This window comes from Haliotis rubra, unplaced genomic scaffold, assembly GCF_003918875.1.
Source record: "Haliotis rubra isolate DU_JTF1 unplaced genomic scaffold, ASM391887v1 Scf509, whole genome shotgun sequence".
Lineage (NCBI taxonomy): Eukaryota > Metazoa > Mollusca > Gastropoda > Lepetellida > Haliotidae > Haliotis > Haliotis rubra.
In genome coordinates, this window is record NW_025767201.1 from 593,758 (window position 1) to 618,961 (window position 25,204).

Consider the following 25,204-nt stretch of genomic DNA (forward strand, 5'->3'; position numbering starts at 1 on the left):
AAAACATTGTGCTGGCTGCTAGTTAATTCATTGTTTATTGAATATTTATCACAGGGCGTGTAGGTTACAGTAATTAGAGAAGAAACAATTAAAGTTTGACACTGAGTTGACACTGATTCGGATCATTGATTGAGTAGGCATAAATAAAGAGAGGGGTGTATGCTAGATATAGAAACAACACAAAGGCGTGGATGATAGCAGAGCTGTTTCAGGATTGGCTGCTGTCTGTTGATCGACAGATGAGGTCACATGGAAGGCGGGTCATTTTGCTTGTTGACAATGTGGCTAGTCACAACTGTAAAAATCTGAAACTGACCTGCGTGACTGTCCATTTCCTGCCACCACACACATTGAGCCAATGGATGCAATGGATTTGAAAATGTCGGCAACCTCACAAACCAGGAGCTGTTTTAATCCAAGCAGCGAATAACAACTCTGTCCGTCAACAATCATCAATCAAAGACTTTTTCAAGCCGATGTAATTTATGTTATGTTATGTTATGCAAGATGTTATGTTAAATAAAGATGTAGTTATGTTTCAATGTTATTTTTAGTTGTTTTGTTTTCATGTGTAGCTGACCGCCTAGGTCCTGATTCAGATATCCGAATGATTCATTTGTCCGAACAATTCAATAAAAAAACCAAAGTGTTCGGATAAACGAGGTCTGACTGTACTCATCATTACCTTCTGGACGCAGACTGCGTATGCCGACTTTTAGAACAAACAGGGCTCGCCACTCATTTGTTCCAGCTAGTATTAGATGTATTTACAACAAATTCAATGAATGACTTGTCTTCCAACTGTCCAAACTCTAGTCAATATCAATAATTGTGTACAAAATTTATGTATTTATATCCTGAATATTTTAAACAATAGTTTTATGATTACCGTTTGCAATGTTATATATGGCTGCTTTATGAAAGAAAAACTGGAGAACTGTATGAGATGCAAAACAAATTTCCCTTGGGATAATAAAGAAATTATCTTATCTTATTTTTATCTATCGTATTCATTAAACTGAGAGGTGACTGGAGATCCAATGCATATGAACGTTACATCACCTTAGATGAATTACATGAGAGAGTGTCGCAAGTGCTCAGTTGGTCTGCAATTTCTAGTTAACTGATCTTTTGGGGTTTGGAGAAGATTGCAGTGTTTGTAATGATTAATTACATTTTGGATTTGTTAATGTTGTCAAGTTAAGAATAAACTTGACTTCTTTCCACAAAGATCATTTGTTGTGTTATTATTAGTATTGCTTAACAAACTATGGTAGGTTTAAGTTGAACATAAAACTATTTTATTTGTCGAGACCTTTGTCTGTAGAGTGGACGGCGACATCTAGGAAAGGAAGTGGGGACCTCTTGATTAACTTTTGATGAACTTCTGATAGATGTGAAGCCTATTATCTATTTATTTTGAAAAGCCTACTATCAAGTAATCATTGTGTAATTAGCAATCATTGTGTATTAACAGTTTTCAAGATTTCAACTTCACTTATACTGCACTCTTCCTTGTAGATTGCGATGTCACATGCGTTGTGACGTCATAACACAGTTATGACGTCTTATAACTAAAATGGATAGAATTATCATTAGAACATCCGCATGTTATCAGAAATGAGCCGGCCACTGTAACTTGATAATGCCCCCAATGCTTGACGACAGGCCATTATCATGCCCGTTGTTAGGTGATGTCATAAGGAGCTCAGCTCTTGATGTTCAATCACCTCCGATTATTATATTCCGTTTGGCTCAAAAGCGGACCGATGAATTGCAATCTAACTCGAAAACTAATAAAGATATAATACTCAATGAACCGCTGATCATAATCAAAACATCACACCAACTCTGTGATTTGTTTGCAGAATTTATGTTCTAAAATTTAAAAAGTTGTTTAACAAACTATCATTAAAATTTTGACACAGTTCACCATTTGTTATGAGGGAGGAGTGCAGAGAAAGGGACAACCAGGTGTGAGAGAAGCACGTGCACAAGTGCCGACAACGTTATTGATTCATTAACTTGTGATGTGCTGTTTCCATCCTTTCTCGCACACCTGGCTGTCCCTTTCTCCGCTCTCGTCCCTCGTAACAAATAGTGAATTGTGTCGATATTTTAATGATAGTTTGTTAAACAACTTTTTTATTTTATATTATGATCAGTGTTTCATTGAGTATTTTATGTTTATTAGTTTTCAAGTTAGATTGCAATTCATCGGTCCGCTTTAGAGCCAAACGGACTATAACTGTAATAGGCACCACCGCTGAGGTAGGTCGCCCAGTGACAGTAAGGTCATGTAAGTGTCAAGGTTCAGTGTTGTGTATTTTTAATTGATCTTAACTTTGTGAGTAGAGACCAGAACCTTTCATAAACCTTATTTCAGGTCCTATGGTGGTTAATGTCATTGCTAACGATTCTCGCAGAATAATAACACAATTCAAATTTACCAAATAAATACAATTTATTAATTAACAAAACTAAACTGATCCAAACTTAACAGAATAAATACAAGCCTTCCTCACGCACACTCACACCTAGTAATCTGTTTAACCCCCAAAAAGAAAGTCCTAACTAATAAATTCCTACAAAATAAAGCCTACACTAAACCTATCACTTTAACCTTTTGTATTAAGCTCTGTCCGTCCATACGTACGAATTGGAATATCTTAAGAACCGTTCTCTAGATTCTTTTCATATTTGGTACCTAGTTTCATCACAGTATAAGAAAGGTCCAACTCAGGTTTGGTGACCTTGACCTTCATTTCAAGGTCACAAGGGGACTTTAACATTTTACCTGCATGTTAAGCTATATCAAGAACCGTTCATTGGATTTTCTTCATATTCAATACCAAGCTTATACCAATACCAAGGGCCCAGTCGATTTTTGTGACCTTCACTTAAATTTCAAGGTCATGGCGACACTTAGAAGATTTCAGCATGTAAACCAGCATATTAAGCTATCTCAAGAACCATTCACTGGATTTTCTTCATATTTAACAACAAGCTTTATCTAGGGAAGGCGCAGGGCCCAGTCGATTTTTGTGACCTTCACTTAAATTTCAAGGTCATGGCGACACTTAGAAGATTTCAGCATGTAAACCAGCATGTTAAGCTATCTCAAGAACCATTCACTGGATTTTCTTCATATTTAACAACAAGCTTTATCTAGGGAAGGCGCAGGGCCCAGTCGATTTTTGTGACCTTCACTTAATTTTCAAGGTCATGGCGACACTTAGAAGATTTCAGCATGTAAACCTGCATGTTAACCTATCTCAAGAACCGTTCACTGGATTTTCTTCATATTTAACAACAAGTTTTATCTAGGGAAGGCACAGGGCCCAGTCAATTATGGTGATCTTCACTTAATTTTCAAGGTCACAGAGACGCTTTGAAGATTTCAGCATATTAACCTACATGTTATGCTTGTCAGCGAGATACTTCAAGATCCATTCACTGGAGTTTCTTCATATTTAATACCAAGCTTCATCTAGGGAAGGCGCAGGGCCCAGTCGATTTTGGTGACCTTCACTTAATTTTCAAGGTCACAGCGACACTTTGAAGATCAGCATGTTAAATTGCATGTTAAGTCAGCAAGATATCGCAAAATATATTCACTGAATTTTCTTCATATTTGACACCAAACTTCATCTAGGGAAGGCCCAGGGCCCAGTCAATTTTGGTGACCTTCACATAATTTTAAGGGTCACGATGACACTTTGAAGAATTCAGCATGTTAACCTGAATTGTAAGCAAGATATTTTAAGAACAGTTCACTGGATTTTCTTCATAGACTTTTAAGACTTCTCTTGAATGTTTTTCAATAAGCAATTTCTTTAGTACTAGTTTTGCATATTTCATACACTATGACATTCATGTCAAGGTCAAAGTCAGTCTTGAAAATATGTGTGTGTTTGAACAACTAAAGAGCCAGATATCAAGAGAGGTTGATTAGTCATGTTTTTGTTGACATTTAACTGCATCTAAAACTTTCATTACTTTATAAGTTTGATTTGATAATTTGCGGCGGGGGATTATGTCATCTTAGTGACAAGGCTTGTTATTATTATTGTTATAGGATATTTATATAGTACACATATCGACACAGCTAGTGCTTGCTCAAGGCGCTGGTATTTTTTCTCTCGACCATTGGATGTCAATCTCAACGGCACATCTTATTGTCAGTCTCAACTCCTTGTGGAGTATACGACACTTGCAACCACTAGGCGCACCGAGTTATTGCGGCTTGCTCATCCTAACGAGGTACCCACTCACAGTTGGGTGGACTGGGACACATAGTCACAGTACTTTGTCCAAGTTCACTGCACGTTGCTGTACCCGCAACTAGGTGTTTGCGCGTATTCATGTGGCCACCATCTGGTCATATACCAATGGATTCGTGGGTTCTTTTAAGTGCACAGGGTTGTGTACTGTACACTCGGGGTTGTGACAACACGGAAAGAGTCTGCACACAATGTTGACTCCAAGGTTTTTACACCCGGTCACAGGTGGGCTTGATCCCGACACCTCAACCTCGCTGGATCACTAGCCTGGCGCTTTAACCAGCTCGACCACCACGCCCCATCATTTCCCCCAAACCCGCTAATCATTCTCCTATCCTACATTCTGCATAAAAAAATACACAATAACTAAGGAAAGGAGGAAGACCTCCCGACTTACTGTACGGTCAGGGTATCCTGAAGCAAGCGACTTCTGAGAGTGTTACAGAGCTAACCTTAACCCTGGTCAAGTAGTAACCACATTTGTCAGATGTACCTGTGCCATCAGAGACCATATATAATAATATTATATGGTCTCTGGTGCCATTATGAACTTTTTTGCCCGTGCCAACCTTAACAAATGTACCGTAAATTACAACATGCAGCAATAAAAACTCTGTAACTCTAACGTTGTTGAGCATTGAAAAATTGGCGGCTGTTAGTATGGGCAAAGGTCAAGGTCGAATGTTGTCACTATCAATAGTGACGTCATCTGTTTTGTTCTATGACATTTCCATATTTGTAAAAAGCATGTCAGTGACTTCCGTCGTTTGTTGTTAGCAGTAAATGCTTTAAAACCGATACCGTTGTTTGTTTTTATTTTATTTAAATTTCTATCCATTTTAGCTATAATAATGGTAGCGCTATTTTTCAGGACATTTTTTTTGCAGAAGCCCTCGGTATTTTCAACTGCCCTCCTTCGTCGGGCAGTGAATGAAAGACCTCGAGTTCCTGCAAATGATAATGCCCTGAAAAATAGCGTTACCCTTATAATAGTGTCAACTGTCACTTCACCTGATGAAAGGATCTGTGGGATAGAATAAAGAAGCTTAATTCCATAAAATATCTTGTTGGTGTTTACTCTTGTTCAACTGACCTTCACTTCAAAGAAACTGCCTAATATGTACAACAATGTTGACGTATCATAACATCACTACCGATTGCCGATTTCTTACAAAATGGCAGCTTCGTTAACAAGGGTTCACATGATTTTGCGAGGACCCTTCCCTTGATTCAGCGATTGGTTGTACATAATTATGAGATGTAAGTAATCAGAATGATTCTCACTATCTGTGTATTGTTATATGTTTTGATCGTTTTCACTTTATGTAAGAGAAGTCAGAAATGCCGATAATTACTGTTGTCATTCTGCTTGATTTTGTGTCAGACATAGCGTCACGCTGCACGGAAACTTGGACAATTTCTTATGAATTATCAAATCGTTGCATTGTATCTATCTTTACTTTACTATTTCTTGCTATGTTACTCTTTCCATGTATATTCTAAAAGTATTGAGCCATTGCAAGCAATGAATAGACGGCTGGATGTCAGAAAATTTTAGAAAATGCTATGCAGTGTAAACTCAGAATTTGTCTTTGGTTACATTTCAAACAAGTGCAGTCTTTTCGAGCACAGCGTTGGTTTTCACACCCAATTAATTTTGTATCGTTTCATCTAGACAGTTGGTATTGGTGACAAGCACTATTTGTAATTTGATTCTAAAATGTATTGGGAATTCAGTGATGCATTTGTCGCAGCTCAGTATGAAATATATGTGATGTAATTGGCGTCTCAATAGCAGCCTTCGTGAATCATGATTTTGTATACATTATCCAATATGGTGGAAAGCTCACTTCGGCGTCCGTGTAACTGTATTTCTGAAAACGTCCACACCGATTCTTGGTTCATCGGCAACTTTTCAGATTATCATTAGTGATTTCATGAAAAATTGATATTGGTGATCATTACTATGCTAATTTTTTTAAATTCAATTCTTTGCAATTTGCACAAGTACTACCTACAGTTGTGTTACAGGTGGGTTTTCTGTCCAGTATATATAGCTATCATCGTAATTCGTGCTTTGGTACTTGTCTGTGTAGCTGCAGAAAGACATGGTGTTGCGCAGTGGAAAATAAAACTATTGGCAGAGCTATGCAAATTAACTAATTCCTAATCAACTAAAATTTCGAACTTACCTTTTGGCCTAAAACAAGGAACTAAATGTGATGACTATTATAAGTGAGAAAACTATGGGACGATTAACAAAGAACTAAACGTGATTCTCTTAAGTGATTCTAAATGAACTTTGAGATGAAACGAACTGCTAAATACCGCTAATTGTCTAACCCTTAAACACACTAATGCAAGTTCAACAACCTAACGCCACAATAGCCAATTGAACCTACACATCTAACATCTAACATCTAAGTCATTCGTAGTCTAAATAAATGCCTACACACGACCTTTAACGAACAGCACCGAATGGCAGAAAGGAGCGAATGGGCCGTGTATCGCTGATCACCGTCTTATATATGCAAAACCTATTCGTTTTTCCCGTGCACTTCACCGGGTGTGTTCGGGTGATACGCCTAGTATGCACCGAGTGCGTTTGAGGAGCAGTTCAAGTGATAAAACCAAAATGCCTTCAGAACACATGGTCCTTCATATATTATATCCAACATTACAGTCAGGTCTGGGGAGTTGGGCTCAGAATCGTTCCCAAGGGTGGCAGAAGAGCAGACTTAATTTGAGGTAAATTGATACCAGATTTTCCTCTAATATGAAACCACTATAATGTCATTTTGATGTTATCTGGTGAGCAACAGATATTTTTTATGTAATTTTCAGGGCACACAGTTTTTCTATGACATGCATGGAGGAGACACAGCCAAGGCTGGAAAAAGACCCGGTGAAAGTGATGATTATGTGAACAGGAAGAGAAGACAAGGTAAGACCAAAACATTGTATGGGAAGATAATCTGAGTCTCTTGCCTGTCTTCAGAGACATCTATGATGGAGAAAATGTGATATCAATTCATGAAAATGCCACTCCTAGGAATGATAAGTTCTCACTAGGAATGATTGTTGGGTAAATGTTTATCTTTTTTCCTCTGAAGATGCCCAGGCCCAGTTAAATATTTTAATGTGCTTATTTATGTCATTCATTTTGACTATTACAGATAAACATTACATGATATTCATCTTCAACATAAAATTTGATATTCAATTTACAAAGTGGACAATATACAATTATAGACTCTTGTAGAGGTCGATATCGTTTTTATTGACCTGTTTTATATCGAGAGTCAATAAAAATTTTTGATATCTCTCAGGTCTACAAGAGTCATATAATCTATTTTTTATTATATAATGAAAGAGAAACGGGTTTTAACATAAACTTTTAATGCACACACTGTGCCATCTATCCGAGTGATCTGATTGGCTGAAAAGCGGGGAAAGCCCCTTCGTACGGGATTCCTTGTCTATTTTTAGTAACCCAAGTCAATATCGTAATTTATCAGAAAACTCAAGTCAATATCGTGTTTTGTAGTCAATCATGTGACGGTATTTTGACCAATCGTGGTACAGGAAAAATACTACCTATATAATAATACCTTTCAGAGTACAAAATATTACAATATCTTCCAGTTTCTACAGTCAAAATAAGATTACTGCATCAAAGTCTTGAGTGGATCTGGGCCCTTATTCTCGAAGCATTCGTAGCCCTAAGAATTCTTAACTTTGATCGTAGCCAATGTGTTAAGAATGGGCTTAAGAAGTTCTTAGAGCTACGAACGTTTCGAGAATAGCTAGTCTGAGTCTTAATGCAATATTACATGAGACATAAGATTCAACATTCTGTAATGACTTGAATTGTTTATAATATACATACACTTTGAGGAATTAGATCGATCACTCAACCATTCTTGTTGAAGGTTATCACAAAGTCTCTGCTTGAACAAGGATATAAAATATTTAACATTTCCAACTTCCTGTGATATCCATACAATTCCAAATCCATACCTAAATAATATGTTCTTTATGTGAGTGACACAATTAGAACTTTTGTCATTATTAAATGACTTTAGCATCTCATAACACTGGAAAGGTAGTCTTGAATGATCTAAATGTATAAGTCTGCACCAGTATTGAATTGGTTTAGTCATATATACAGACATCAGTGTGATTCTGCCACAATCCCCAAACACCATACAAGTTGTTGTCTTTCGACCAACCTGTAAATACCATTTACAAAGTTTAACTTGTATCTTCTCAACTTCTTTACAATAATTACTCACCATAACTCTGATACATAAGTTAAAGTAGAGACAACCATACAATAAAAATCTTAAATAAATCATAACAAGACATACCGCAAATTCGTTTGGTATAATTATGAATGGACATAGGTGCTTTATTTGCCTGTCTACTCAAATAAAGCTTGATTTACTACAGTTTAGCTTGGGTGTAAATACAAGTCCCAAATTTCTATAAAAAGAAACTACTTCAATTTGTTCACCTTGAAAATACCATTTCTCATAATTATGCAGTTGCACACCAACCATAAACCATAATTTTAGTGATACCAGTTAAAGTACAAACTGTTCCAAAGCATCTAACTTTACTGAAGCTGTAGTGCAGAGTGAGCAATCAGATGCTTGATGGGCATTTAGAAGCTGGATGGTAGCACAACAGTGTATGTTATGGATTTACAACTTCTTTATTATAAATCCAACCTGACGTTTCTGGGCTAATTCTTTCCCCTTCATCAGGTGAATGACAATATGATTCACAAACAAAATATATCATGTGTACAGGAGGCCAGTGAGATGGGATTAAAGATTGTTGTTCGGAAGAAAAGTCCCCAGGAAAAGAAGTACCAGTGAAAAAAAATACTAAATTTGCCTAGGAAAAGAAAGTCCTCCGGAAAAAAGAGTCCTACTTTTAATTTGAACATCAACAGTGGTTATGAGACTTGGTCACTTCTGGGTTTTCATTTTGCAAGTTAATCCAAACATGGCCCTGGCAGTTAATACTTGACTTACGTCTGCACTTCCAAACAATCTTTGATTTGCGAGTGGCATGTTTAGTGTACATGTGACCATACAAAACCAGCTTCAAGCCACCCTTGTTGGTCAGAATTATTTCCATGATGAAATGGTTACTAATGTTTTTCAGGAATACATCTATATATCTCCCAGAAGCCAGTTTGTTTTTTAAAAACAATCTTGTTTGTGAACACTAATTATTCTTTGATTCATTCAACTAAAATCGCATTTTAATTGTCAAGTTCTTTGATTCAATCAGCTATAATCACATTATAACTATCGAGTTCTTTGATTCAATCAGCTAAAATCACATTGTATTTGACAAACAGTACTCAAGCTAAATCCTGGATTAGATCTGCTCAGTTGATATGTCATTATTCTTGGTTAACTCAAGTATTTCAATCTATGTCTTTTATGGTCATTATACACAAGCACTTTATGTTTTCTTTACAATATCTTTGATGTCAACATCTATTTAATCTGTTTTCACAATAATAGGACATTTTTTCTGGAAGTCTTTTTTTTCCCGGTACTCTTTTACCAAGGACTTTTTTCCCGAGGACTTTTTTTCCCTATAATCTAAAGATTGAGATGTACAGAGATCAAAGGGATTAAGTGGTATGTTTTGATTGAGATGTTGAGAGTTCAAAGAGATTTAGTGGTATGTTTATATTTAGGGGATAACTGTACTGTGTTTGACGAATTGGGGACAATTACTTAAGCGTAAGGAAGACTTTCATTGGCTGGTTCATTGCCGATACACCTTTTGTGTGTATATAGAGATGTTGGGTTTTGTAAGTACATGCTCATTTTTTTGTGTATAACATTTTGCAATCAACAGACATCATAACATGTCATGTGTACAAGTATCACACCTGCCTGTCTGCGTAATTACATAATGTGACAGAGACAGATCGCAGGTGCACGAACCATATATCAATGTGATTTGTTTATGGTGTATAACCTGATAGGTGTTAAGTTCAAGTGTTCATGTGGTCAGTGATTGAAGTTGTGTATTGCATATTGTCATTAGCAGACAGGCAGGTAGACACAGAGGTGTCAATAAAACAGACATTGAGTTTTGTCTGTGACAGAGATATCTATATCACAGAAATTCTGACAATGCTAAATAATGACATTGCTTTTAAGTATCGAACTGAGAAAGTGACTCGGTAAGAAGAACGTGTGATGAAACAGTCAAATGAAATTATATAATCAGTTAAATCGGTATTCTACTGTCTTAGCATATGAAAAGCTTGGGTCTGTGAAATATCAACAAAACATTAGAAAAATAGCTCACATCAAAGCCTACTCCCAAGTACTTACCGCCAGCGAAGGTTTTCTGTCGAACGCCTCACTGGTTGACACATTGTTGAGTAGATCTAGGTCCTTAACAAGGTTCTTTTATGTAACGAGTAGATTATTTACTATTTCACTACAAAAATAAGTTGGTTTCTGGAACACTGAAACTGAGAAGAAACAACATGGAAACCACCATTTCCAGTTGGTTTCCATGTAGTTTCCTATAATTTCATTGTGGTTTCCATGAAAACTGAAACTGAATTTTGCACCATTTCCAGCTGGTTTCCAGTGCGATTCATTACCCACTCCTCCAAGCTGGATCCAGCTGGTTTCCGTGTTTTCGTTGATTGTAGGTTTCAACCTGGTTTCCATTTTTTCGTTTATTGTAGGTGTCAACCTGGTTTCCGTTTTTTCGTTTATTGTAGGTTTCAACCTGGTTTCCATGTTTTCGTTTATTGTAGGTTTCAACCTGGTTTCCATGTTTCCGTTTATTGTAGGGTTCAACCTAGTTTCCAAGTTATAACCTAGTTTCCATTAAAACTGAAACTACATTTTGCACCAGTATCTGGATAGTATCCATGTCGGGACTTTGCCCACTCGTTCATGGAGGCTCCTGCTGGTGCTTAGTTTATTGTTGTTTCCAACCTAGCTCCCAGCTTATAACCTGCTTTCCATGAAACTGAATCTGTTGTGCTGGCCCATTACCCGCTCCTCCAGAAAAGAGGTTGTGTTTCATGCAACACACATACCAAATCAGGTATTTTATACAATTGCACAATGGTAAAACTGTCAGGATGACAAATAACAGAATAAAACACAAAGTCATGATAGCTTTATTTACATTCAACAATTTGCTGATAAACAACTGATATTTGGAATGTTCACATTAATAAAAACTGAATTTTCAAAATGCATAAATAATTAAAAGCAATAAGGGAATAAATAGCAGTGAGTATGGGATGTTTTCTTAAAGTCATCAATGTAGATGAATCCATATTATTTGGTTTTCCAATTTGAGAAATGTTAACTCTTTCCCCAAGAGAGGAATAACTTTCTGTTTCTTCTCCGGCCAGTCAATCGTTGTCAGGACCTTCCTCCTGCTTTCCAGCTTCTGAAAGTTAGAAAACAATAAACAATCAGTACAAACAAGCATTCGTCAACAATATCGCTAGCTGGAGAAAGGAAAACTGTCCAATGTTCCTTAAGCTTGAGGAAAAATAAACTGTAACCACCGTCCAATAAGCACGAAGTTCAATAAATCAAAACTGATCATTTGACCTGAAAAGTGACAAAAGTTTCAATCGCAGAAGAACTTAATGAAATTTGTAAGAGTAGAGAGACAAGCGAGAGAAGGACGTATTTCCTTAGCTTGGGTTGGACTGACAAAAAAGATTTTCTTTCACTAAATAACAGTTGTGACTTATAGAAAACATTGACATTGAATTAATAACATTTCTTTGGGATGCACACTAAATTCATGCTACCATTGCCTATATTTCCAAGAAAGCTATAACTTATTTTCTGAATGTTACATGCATTATGCTTTGATATTATTTGTATAGAACTACGAATTATCCATTATTCTTAAAATAATGTGAAAAGAAATATTTGGGTTTTAAAAAAAAATAATGTGGGGTCATTCTGGCAGACAAGAAATTGAATGGGGTCATAGGCGGACCTCCATAACTAATATCTCATACTGCTATTGACAATGTGTTTGCAGCTACTATTTAGTGGGGTATTGTTAATAAATTTTTAAATGATGTGTGCAAGGTTAAATATGTCCAGACCAAACCATAATGTACATTGGCGCTTTACTATGTACTGTTTAAAACTCTTTTAGCTGTATATTTCTAATTATACATTGCACGTATTAAACAGTGGTAATTTTGAAAGTTCTTTGGAATATCAGTGTACATTTTCAAGAAATTACATTAACTTGATTTTTTTTCAAATAAGGTTTTCCTTAAATTTTAACCTGTGTAAGATTAGAATTGAGAACGGTTAGAATTTACTTATACTTCTGAATCTTTTATTGTTCTTTGCGGACAAAGGCCTCTGCTTTCCCACTTCTTTGTCTTCTAGGTGAAGCGAACCCTCTTGTTAGATCCAAAACCGCCAAACTGCTTCTGAAAGGAGATGTGTATAAGTGGAAAATATTTCCAGTTGGAAGTTACGAAAATAGTGGTTGTGTAATTTTTATGTATTTTTCTGATTCATAGGATTTACATTATTTGGATTATTTTATGTGCATCATTTACTGAAGGGTTTGGATTACACATACCTGTTGCAGGTCAAGATCAGTTAGTCATCTTCAGTTTTTCCAACACTGCCCCAATGGAATGCTGGAAATATAGAAATTAAGGGGAAAATCAGGAACTTTCTAAGTGATATTGTACTCTTGATAACAATAAGGCATGAAAATAGAAGAATAAGTATCAATTTGCAAGGTGTAGATATGCTAATATCAAAAGAAGCAAAATTAACAAGTTCATATAATTTTAGGTTGACAATGTACATCAATGTATCCCCAACAATCCTATTACACGTTCTATTTATCCAACTTTCTTTGCAAACTTCTTTTGTGGATCTAACAAAATCCACATCTCTTCATTCAGAGTTAAATATCCTGACATTCTAAGTGTAAAATTGTTTACATCAGATGATATTAACTTAAATTACCTCATACATCAGAAATCTATCCTATACTGACTTGAAAACCTACTAAAAAAAAGTTTCCAAAAATATTGTGTTGACAATTTTTCCACTCAACAGCATTATAGTATCATGATAAATATCGTCTTAAAAGTTGGCTGAAAAATGTTGTCGATTTTTTGGTCATAGGCTGTCTTGTAACTCTAATAACTAGACAAAGAATTTTGAAACTTCACTCTAACCATGCACTAAATCTGGTCAGAGAATTCCTATAAATGCAAAATGACTCACTATCCCCCACTGAATTGTTTTCAGTGGTACAAATATCAAAAGCAATTTTCAATAACAAACTTTAAAATAGAACTTCCAATCATTGGATTTCTTGCAATAATATTCGAATACTTCTAAATACGTTTGGAAGTTATCTTGAGTCGTGACATTGCTGGATATATTTGTGGTTCATATTGTTCTTGCAAAGATAATATTTCATACATTACGATAATGAACCATTTAGTCATGTATGTGACCTGATCGAAATCTGTCGAGTTCTTGAGTTGACTAAGTAAAGGAAGCCATATCTCTTGCCAACATTTTGACCGCAATTGCTTATCGAGTTCCATCAAGTCTATAACTTTAATTTCATATTTATTGTCCTAGCTACTTATGTACATTAAACGTTACACATAACATGAGCTATTGCTTAATTCAAGAAATTTACACTGTACCTGACATGGTGGTGGAATGTTTCCTTTCTCTCCTCCTCGATTGGCGACTGCTCCTGTTTTCAAGTTTTCACGTACCCGAGCCTCCAAAGCTTCTAGTGTAACTCGCATTGCCATTTTCTTGATTCAGATAACATGTACAATCGAAGGAATAATTCACTGTGCTGGGTTCCTTGTTGTGGTAAAAACGGGAGACACTTTGGCCCACTTTCAAAACAACTTCTCATGAGTTCAAGTGACAAAATGGCAGCAATTGTGTGTAGGGGCATTGTGGGTAATAACAAATACCTAATCCCTTATCGATTGGCAGGTATGAAAACATTATCTGACCCAATTTGGTTGTGATTTCAAGACATAAAAGACGAAAATGACCACTTCAGTACATAAAAAGATTCAGGCTCATAACGCCGACCTTTCGACCAAACTTTACGGTTGAGTGAAATATAAAGGTCGACGTCCTGAGACTAGTTTCATTTTGCCAATTAATAATGGATTACGAGGACAATGCAGGAACAAAGAGTTGTTAGAGGAGGATAATCCGGATTATGCGGATGAGAGCACACCTAATGAGAAGATGACAACAGATGACAGATTTTAGCATTTTTAATAAATAAGTCGTAAATTCATATAGCATACATTTTTTCACAGATTTTAACCTAAATGCAATAGGTGGGATGCTGAATCAGCAAACTGCCTCACGGACAGTGTTCCTTGTTCAAGCTGGTGACAGATGTCATCCAGTCGTCGCTCCAAATCCCTGTATTTCCTCTTACTGGACCAGCTTGTTTTCGGTGTTGGTCTGTTCTCATGACAGGAACGACACAATCTCGAAAATGTTTGGATGAGCCTTGCCGACGTATTTCTTCAGGCGTGAATGCCACCCTTCTAGGTGGTTGTTTGTTCTTGGCCCATGTGTGTTGTGGTGGTTCCATTGCGTCAAGTGCAGATCTCCCTCCACCCAAAAGTTGGTCATGTAGTCTCCGAGTTGTCGGCAGCGGTCATCATCTGGCATCGTTGCCAAGGTATCCAGCCACAGGTCCTCTACCTGAAAAAGAAAAGATACATTAATTAATGTTACTGAATATACAGGGCAAAATAACACCTTTATTACACAACCTATTGGGGTGGAGCTAACTATTTGTTTTAAAATAACTTACCTCCTGTGCTGGCACCAAAGACAAGACGGCACATCATTATTAACCATTTGGGCCCAACAAAGAAACAAAGAATCATTAACCATTTGGTTCCAAACTTTTCCATTTATTAAGCATCTTACTGAAACACTGTTATAAAATTCGACAAAACTGTGGCAATCACTGAATAATATTTCTACATATATAAGAATTTTAACTCTTACCTTAATATCACTCGTGACAGTTTGATGATTGTGTTCATCTTTCACCATGGTGACGATGTCATTCGTTGTTGATGCTGTGTCTTTTGCAGTACATATCCAAGATATCCAGTCTCGTTTTCTCTTGCTGACTCTGTACATGAACCCGCCAACAACCAAGTAACGACTGCCGCGGGCTGCTAAGTGTTATTGTAAACTTTTCAATCAATTGGAAGTGACATGTGCGACAAGTTCACCTTATGAAAACATCTAGAGTAGATTATCCGCAATGCTAATTAAGCCTAATCAGAACCTAACCTTCAAAGGAAACCGCAGGTCGGCGTCCTGAGACTAGTGGAAAATCGAAAGGTCGGCGTCCTGAGACGACAACCATAAAAACATTGCTTTTATAAAATGTCACGAGTTCACGCGTGCCCATGGATTACCGACTCATTACTTCTACAGCAATTCAATTTTGATAATAGGTGCCCGTTAAGACGAGACAACCCCAAGGAAGCCGACACACAGACCTCGACATACAAATGACATGACACTGATTGTTTGTCAAGTACTTGAACTCACTGTCATAGCTTATCCTAACTTTAAATGCTTTTAATGGTAAACAATACTCACAACCTCAATTCATAGTACAATTCCCTGATATTCTAGTTATTGAGAAATCCGTAATGTATGTACCGGATTGACAATTGTTTGAATTACATTATACTAAACTTCCTAAATGCTTATACTCTTTCACATTCTAAAGCAAAATAATTAAACCGAGTTTTCCCTCAAATTTCACTTTTTGGCGTTTAAGCTTTTCATTACTACAGTGAAAATTGTTACTCATCGTGAGAATATCATCCATCTATTTAGATTTTCAAAATTCCCCATGATATGAAATGACGATAAATAATTGGTATTTAATAACAATTAAGATTGTAATAAATGATGAAATTTGATAACTGAGGATTGTTCATCTAAGCTTGTCAGACTTCACAGTTATTGTCGAACACAAGTGAAACACTTCATGTGTCATATATATCAAAATTATAACAGTATAGTGATTTGGTGTCCCACAATATCAGTTCTTTCCACAAACTCAACATCTTGGTTCAACAATAACAGGTAAATATAAAGTTGACCAATCGTCAACAACTATTTGGGGTAACCTTTCTTCTTGTTCATCTAAGCAATCTTACAAATTACGTACTCTTTCAAATCTAAATCTGCTGTTCCTTCCCCAGGCATATTCTTTGTTGTTTGTGTACACAACCAAGATTTTGCTACTCCTGCTCACAACCTTATAATCTAGGCATCCTACTTCAAGCTGTGCGAACATATTCACTGTGCATGAGCGCAGCACAGCTGTTGAAACCACTTTTCACCCCAGCTGGGGTCGTTTTAGTGAATCGTTTGAACTCTGATTTTCACGGGGGTTTTTTTTCATTGCATTATTTTTTAATTTTAAAAGTTGAATTTGCGTTTTTGATAATTTGTTACTTAAGTCCATACCAAAAGGTATCAGAATCTGCAAAGTTGTGTTGTGTGTTGAATGCAAGCTTTAACCATTACATATGAAAGACTTGTGGTTAGTCTTCAGCAGAACACCAAATTCATTCTGAAAAAACTTGTGGTTAATTAATACTGAACAATTAAAAGTTGCCAAAAAGTCGTCTCTCCCACTAACGAAACCACAGAGAGGTTACGTAACTCTGTCGTTGGAGCACTGCAGCGAACCGGAAGTGACGTTATGTGAGAAAGGATTTTCAGTTAGTTGTATATTAAGTGTGTAACAAGCTCGTCATTTGGCTGATTTCTTGACGTCAATGAAGACATGCAGAATCATAGCATTGCCGTCAATTGCTCCAAGGGGTCGGAGGATTGCATCACCATGCACAGATTTCCACCGTACTCCACAGTTTGTGCGAAATGGGTTATGTTTGTGAGTGCAAAGTGAGTGTTGTGGAAGCCTGGAACGATATCTTACTTGTTTTCAGATCACTTCACGGAAGTAAAAAATCAAAACTACTTACTAGTTGTAGTAAAATATGTATATGATTAATGACCAAAAGGATTTTGCATGACACAACTTGTAACATAAAGATTTCTTCCTCAGAAGCGAGGTTGTGGTCGAAGATAATAATATTATAAGTAGTATTATATTGACACCCACCTCTCTCCCAAGGTTAGGTGAGGTGAAATTGGGTTTAACGTCGTGCTTGAGAATATTTCGCTCATATGACGATGTGCATGCATGTGTATGTGTATGTGCGGCTGCTTGTACTAGCCCAGACTTAAGCTGGTTTTATAGTGCTAGCCCACTGAGATACCATGCCGCAGTGAAGCATGAATACCCCACTCAGACACATTATACTGACTCCAAGCCAACCAGTCCTTGTTGTACCCATTAATGCCGAGTGCCAGGCAGGGACCAACAAGTACCATATTTTAACGTCTTTTTGGTATGACGCGGTCGGGGATCAAACCCGCGACCTTCCGCTCTCCGGGCGGACGCTCTAACCACTACACCACGGAGGCGGTCCTCTCCCAAGAGTACCCATGAAGGTCCAGGTTAGAATGAGCCTTCAGGCTTGAGGCGACTAACGGGATCGGGTGGTCAGGCTCACTGGCTTTGTTGGCACATGTCATCGGTTCCCAATTGTGCAGATCGATGCGCATGCTGTTGATCACTGGATTGTCTGGTCCAGACTCGATTATTTACAGACTGCTGCCATATAGCTGGAATATTGCTGAGTGTGTGTAAAACTAAACTCACTCACTCACTCTCCCAAGAGAGAAATTGTTATGTTATGAGCTATTTCATGCAAAATCCTATTGGCCATAAATCAAATACAATTTTTTCTACCAGGAGAAAGTAGTTTTGATTTTGTAACTTGGTGAAAACAAACCTAAATAGCATTTAGTCTCAGACTGATGGATGTTCGTGACAGGGCGCTGCCATTTTTAAGAATCGTGACGTCACGGACTAAAGTCTTTTCGAGAATCAATGAGATTATGGTTTGTTTTCATCAAGTTAGAAAATCAAAACTACTTTCTACTCACAGTTAAATATGTATTTGAATCATGACCAAAAGGATTTGGCATGACAGAACTTGTAACATAATGATTTCTTCCACGGAAGCGAGGTGAGGGTGGAAGTTACAATATTGTTCGATAAATTTCTTGCTACATCCATGTGGTTAACGTCCACTCACCAGTATGTAGATACTAGTCGGTCGACTTCCTGTAACCGTGATGAGTGAGGCTGTTCATCATTTTCACTATCACTAGCGTCTGGCTTGAACAAATAAGGCCTAGACAACAAGGGATTTTGACAGAATCATATATGAAAACAAGTTGTAGCTCGAAAGCTAGGCAAAGCAGGTGACAAGATTAAATGACAGTAGATTGTGAAACCATTTTTCACAACAATTGTCACGATTTCAGGTTTAGACAAACCTGTAAACAAGATAATTTACTCCCGAAAATGTACATGAATTGTTCAGTGCCCCTCATCTCACATTACGTCACGGAGATGTGCCCCTCTGATTGGTTGAAATTTCGTTCGCGGGAGAGAATTGTGCACTGTTGTCAAAAATGTTGGTTTAAGTTAATTAAATGTCGAACTGAGTAGTTTTATTGATGGGGTTTCATTTATAATGATACCAATAAATGATTTATGTACATGTATTTGTATTCTTTTAAACATATCACTCCATGAACACCATCACCAGAAAAAATAGTTCCCTTTTCAAATTTTACATTTGTAATGTGCACGCTGACTAAATCTGACAATGATGAAGAAATTATAGTGTTGATGGAATTATCATGAAACTGCCCTCAAGTTTTCAGAAATGAGTGGGCCCTTGCACATTATTATGGATTCCTTAACAACGGGCCATTAACCGTTATGTTGGCAAATGACGTCACAATGAAGTCATGCTCCATTATGATGTCATAAATCTTGTTCCATGATCTAATAGTGTGGGGTCAACAGCCTGGGTCAAAGTTGTTTGAAGTAAACTTACAATTAAATTACTGTAAACGTACTTATTTTCGCGTGGTGCAATTTTCGCGGAATTGACAGTTTAGACTACTTCGCGCGGTCAATTATTCGCGCAGTCAGTAATTGCCGGAACTGCCAGCTGTCTCTTTGGCCGCCACTAATAGCAGTGAAAACAAACAGAGTGGCTTAACCTGTCAGGCGGCGTTTATTGCTTACTCACAGGAAATCCCTATCTGTGCGATATACTTGTACACAGTAATCCGTTTACTCCCGGAAGAGATGAAAAACACATCAGTCTTATGTTCCAATTCTGACGATTTGACGAATTAACTTATACTGTATATGAAGCTCTTTGTGATTTCAAACAAGCCGGGTTGTTGTGAATGAGATGATTGAGTGTTAGTGACTATTCGCTTCATGATGTACTGGTGAATAAAATCTTAATGAATAAATAAAATACTGCTGTATTATTTCTTTCCGAGTCGTTTCACGGTAATCTGTTTTGTATCAAACCATGTCATGTGACCAATTTCCATGGCGGCCACAACACACATTGCTGTTTTCGCTAATTCGGCAATGGGATTTGGCTCATTATTTAATTATGTTTTGGGAAATCCATTACAGCGACAGTTAAGTATGATTCTTTATGCTACTATCAGTCGTCATTTTAAGATTCCCGTTGATTTCTGTCTTCAAACGTGATGTGTTATGGTAACAACTCAGGGGCGAACGTGGCTAGACTGAATGAATGACAGGTTTATTCGCGGTGTATAAATTTTCGCGCTAAAATGTTTTGCGCGAAAAGCGTGAAAATAAAACCTGCGCGAAATATAATACGTTTACAGTATGACACTGTTTTGACTTTTTTTAGCACCAATTCCATCCATTTTGCTGTAATAGGGGAGATATTTGAAGACCTTGGGCTTCAGCAAATGATAATGTCCTGGTATCAGCGTTAACCCCCATAGTGTAGGGATACATTCAAAGGTTTTGGTGATTCAGTTTTCAAATTGCGACCATATATGCTGATAATACTGCTGGAAATTTATAGCATTGACTAATCAGAAATCATGTTACATACTACTGTATATCACTGTCTATAAGTCGACCCCATAGATAAGCCGACCCCCAAACTTGACCCTTAAAATCAGTGTCAAAATGGTATGTTTCGTACATAAGCTGTGCCCCGCGATGGGGTCCTAATCCTGGCAAACACAGACCACAGACAACTGGCAGTTACCAATAATTATAACTCTGGTCCACATTATTCAAAGAATTCACAATCATATTGCGTCTACTCACGCATCGAAATGAAGTGTAGTTGACATAAAATGCATAATATATTTTGTTTCGCTAAATATCATACTTATTGTAGCTGGACAATCACATGTCAACAAACTGGCTTGCTTATTTTATCCCATTCAACAATCATGAGCTGATTACCGGCTCGTTTTCCATGGACTTCTAGTTTACAGTAACATCAGTAAAAATGTGTGAATTTAAATGGCTTGCTTATTTTACCCCATTCCATGCATATGTGCGTACAACTTCTGCTTACCACGTTCATGAGGGTCCATATAACCTTAGTGTTGATTATATACATTTTACATTTATAGAGCAAAAAGTGTAATTACACAATGCTAGGATATATTTCTTTGCGTTAAATAATAGTATTCTGTATTATATTTTACTGATGACTTCGTCAGAATTCATCCTGTTATATTATTGTACATGTTTGAACTTGATCGCCGGGAAACGTGTGCACAGCTGATTGCTATTTCCGGCTCAAACACACGCGGTAATCTTAATCCCTGCAAATAATGTGGCAGACACCAGTTCTGAATAGTTTGTTGTGAATAGTTTTATCTAATTCAGGTGTTTTATGTTCTAGTATTTTAAAGTTGTTAGGACAGTAGTTTTCAACTTCTCCTTACTATGCTTTTGGAGCAGTCTATTAAGGTAAAGGGGTTTTAGCTTAGTCCATGTTTAAGTCATTGTCTCCTCTTTGTTCTAACCCAAGCCTTGATTTCATTGGTCGGTTTAAACTGTGCACTTTTTCATCCATCTTGCACTTGACAAGACACTGATTTACAGACTGGTCTGATGTTTGACAAATTGGGACAGACAATTTTCATTGTTTAAGGTTAACACTGTCACTGTACCATTGAGGCGGCTGCCCAGGAGCATTAACACCCCAGTGTCACCCACAGGGGTGTCGTTACCTCTCTAACTGCAAATAAAACCTCACACCCGTAGCCTGTGTTTGGACGTCATTCATACCCATCACAATCCGGTTACAATAATACAATGCCCAGCAAAAACAACTTAGAACTTAAAAGGTAAATAATCTTGTCTAGTGATGTTTAATTGCAAATTTGATGTCTTTACTGACAAATACATGACACTTTTATGGATAACAACTTCTTCTTATTCTTTACACAACGTTTCAGAGCTAATTCTTGCTCCTTCATCAGGTGAATACTGAGTCAGTACAAAGAGTGAATATATATATATAAAACATGTTTACACAATGCAAGGAGGGACAATGTACAAAGATAACAATATAATTACGTAGCCAATAATATAATTACGAAGCCAATAAGATAGGAGTAATGCATAAAGAAAACAATGTATTGTGTACACAAATGGGCCCGGTGGAGTGATGTACAAGAATAACATAATAGGAAACCAATTGGATAGGATTAATGTACAAAGATAACAATGAACGGATGAAGCCAAGAGATTTGAGGACAATAGAGTATACATAGGGAAGGTAAATGCCTTGGTCCCAGTTAATGGCTGGCTTCTTTCTCTGGATCTCAATGCTTTCTTGAAGTTTCCACTTCTTCCAGTGGTTGATGTTGATGTTGGTATGTAGAATCTGGGTTTGTTGCCAGGAAATGTGGTGGTTGGGATTTTTTATGGTGTTCCGAAAGGGCAGATTTCTCCTATGTATTTGTCTCCACAATTGCATGATATTTCGTGTACACATCATCTAGGATTCGGGGCGGACTCAATGGGGCCTTTCCCATTAGCATGTAGCATGTTCTTTCATGTTCTGTCTGATGTGAAAGTGACATCTATTTTGGCTGTACTGGTGAGCAGTTTGCTGATCTGGTGACTTATGGGACCTAGGTATGGGGTACTGACGAGGATAGGTGATGAATCCAATCCAGCATACAATTGTGTTTTCAACCCTCTCTATGAAAACCTGTTTCCTAATCTGCCAGCGAGGCAAGCCTGTAAGCCTGCCAGACAGCCGAGAGAGAGAGACGTACAGATGCTCATACGAACCGCCTCGGTGTAGCGTGTGACCGCTGGCTGTGTATTGCTATGCACGGCTAACCAGCTCGACGACAAACCGAGCTGGCAGCGAGATATCGGCGACGAGATATCGACCGGGCGGACTACCGAGAGCTGTGTTCTTCTTAGCTTCAGACAGACCTCGCCTTGCTACTTTATGACAAGTATGGCAAGATGTTGGATAGTTAGCCATTTGCCCGACAGACCCCATGCTCACTAAAAAGTGAATATTTCTTAAACTATTCGACAGATTTGCGTGACATTTTGCATGTACATCAGGTATACATCGTACTTTCCCTTGTAAATTTACAGATGTCAAATGATGATCAACCATCATTTCAACCATATTTTTTTCTCCCACAGGGGCAATAGATTGTAAAAGATATGACTTATAGGGACCTGGTCTGAAACTAACATTCCCTATACAACTGGGGAAGAAGTGGCCTAGCTAGGCCAGAAACTCCCCCTTTTGATTTAAGAACAAAGGTAGGGAAGAAGTAACCTAGCTAGGCCAGAAACTCCCCCTTTTGATATAAGAACAAGGGTAGGGAAGAAGTAACCTAGCAAGGCCAGAAACTCCCCTTTTGATATAAGAACAAGGGTAGGGAAGAAGTAACCTAGCTAAGGCCAGAAACTCCCCTTTTTGATATAAGAACAAGGGTTGGGAAGAAGTAACCTAGCTAGGCCAGAAACTCCCCCTTTTGATATAAGAACAAGGGTTGGGAAGAAGTAACCTAGCAAGGCCAGAAACTCCCCCTTTTGATATAAGAACAAGGGTAGGGAAGAAGTAACCTAGCAAGGCCAGAAACTCCCCTTTTGATATAAGAACAAGGGTGGGGAAGAAGTAGCATAGCTAGGCCAGAAACTCCCCTTTTGATATAAGAACAAGGGAAGGGAAGAAGTAACCTAGCAAGGCCAGAAACTCCCCTTTTGATATAAGAACAAGGGCGGGGAAGAAGTAACCTAGCTAGGCCAGAAACTCCCCCTTTTGATATAAGAACAAGGGTAGGGAAGAAGTAACCTAGCAAGGCCAGAAACTCCCCCTTTTGATATAAGAACAAGGTAGGGAAGAAGTAACCTAGCTAGGCCAGAAACTCCCCCTTTTGATATAAGAACAAGGGTAGGGAAGAAGTAACCTAGCTAGGCCAGAAACTCCCCCTTTTGATATAAGAACAAGGGTAGGGAAGAAGTAACCTAGCTAGGCCAGAAACTCCCCTTTTGATATAAGAACAAGGGTAGGGAAGAAGTAACCTAGCTAGGCCAGAAACTCCCTTTGATATAAGAACAAGGGTAGGGAAGAAGTAACCTAGCTAGGCCAGAAACTCCCCTTTGATATAAGAACAAGGGTAGGGAAGAAGTAACCTAGCTAGGCCAGAAACTCCCCCTTTTGATATAAGAACAAGGGTAGGGAAGAAGTAACCTAGCAAGGCCAGAAACTCCCCTTTTGATATAAGAACAAGGGTGGGGAAGAAGTAACCTAGCTAGGCCAGAAACTCCTGCTTTTGATATAAGAACAGGGGTGGGGAAGAAGTGGTCTAGCTAAGCCAGAATCTCCCCCCTTTTCATAGAAAACAGAACAAAATATCCTAGTTTAAACAGGGGGGAAACTTTGGCCTAGGGGGGGGAGTTTAGCCCAGCCCAAACTTTCCCTGGGGTAAGACTATCCAGATTAGGCCAGATTCTCTCCTGGGAAAATTTTGACCGGGGAAGAAATTGCCTGCTACACCGGATCACTAATTACAGCAATCAAATACAAATGTTTATTACACAATGCTCATGTAAATTGCATAGAAATATGGAATATCAGTGTGAAACTTTCAACAGCTTGAACAAAAATGTTTGAAATACCTTATATGGTTTGCATGTAATAACTTATGGCATTACTTTTATCTGTGTCTAAGAATTTTTTATTACCAACTGTGTTTTGTAACAAACGTAGTAAAAGATTTCAGTGTTGTCATAACACTGACATGCACATAATACATGTATTATGTGTTGATGCAAAGGCACGAGTTATCACTATATATTCGATTAAGTAACATTATCAACTTTACATTATGATAATATAACCCCCATGGCTTGATACCATAAAGTGGCAAATGACTGGAATTACCTAACAGATACGCCTGTTATGATAGGGGTCTTGGGTTCTGTAGTGTATTTGCTATAAGTAGTTGTAACACCAACCCTATTGTCATCTACACGTCATCTGCACGAGGATGACGACGTCATGTATGGATCAGTTAGCCATCTTGAATAAAACACGAAGGTTGACACTACTCCCTCGTTGTGTCTTGGTGCACATGCATGGGGTAAGGAACACCCCCCGTACGGAATACATTACATTGGAGACGAGGATGGGATCCAAGGGATCTTCTAACGGGAGTTGTGTTTCAGGAAAAATGGATTTTCTGTGGTAAGAGACATAAACGTTCTAAAGGAATGTACTGCTAAAGGCGCCAAAAGGGACCTCACATCAGCTAACAGGCTCTCGTCGATTATAGATCGCATATGTGTGGACACATAAGATGTGGTGCGTAATTCTAAAGGAA

General features: G+C 37.7%; 1 protein-coding gene across 2 annotated transcripts in view; it reads left to right on the plus strand.

Moving 5' to 3' along the window:
• The window catches only part of LOC124292122 (CWF19-like protein 1), a 373,599-nt gene that overhangs the window by 177,826 nt on the left and 170,569 nt on the right, over positions 1–25,204 (plus strand). For both annotated transcript variants that reach the window (XM_046729174.1, XM_046729175.1), the window contains exon 9: positions 7,128–7,227. In XM_046729174.1, coding sequence (XP_046585130.1) covers positions 7,128–7,227 — 100 coding nt within the window. The remainder of the gene's footprint in view (positions 1–7,127; positions 7,228–25,204) is intronic.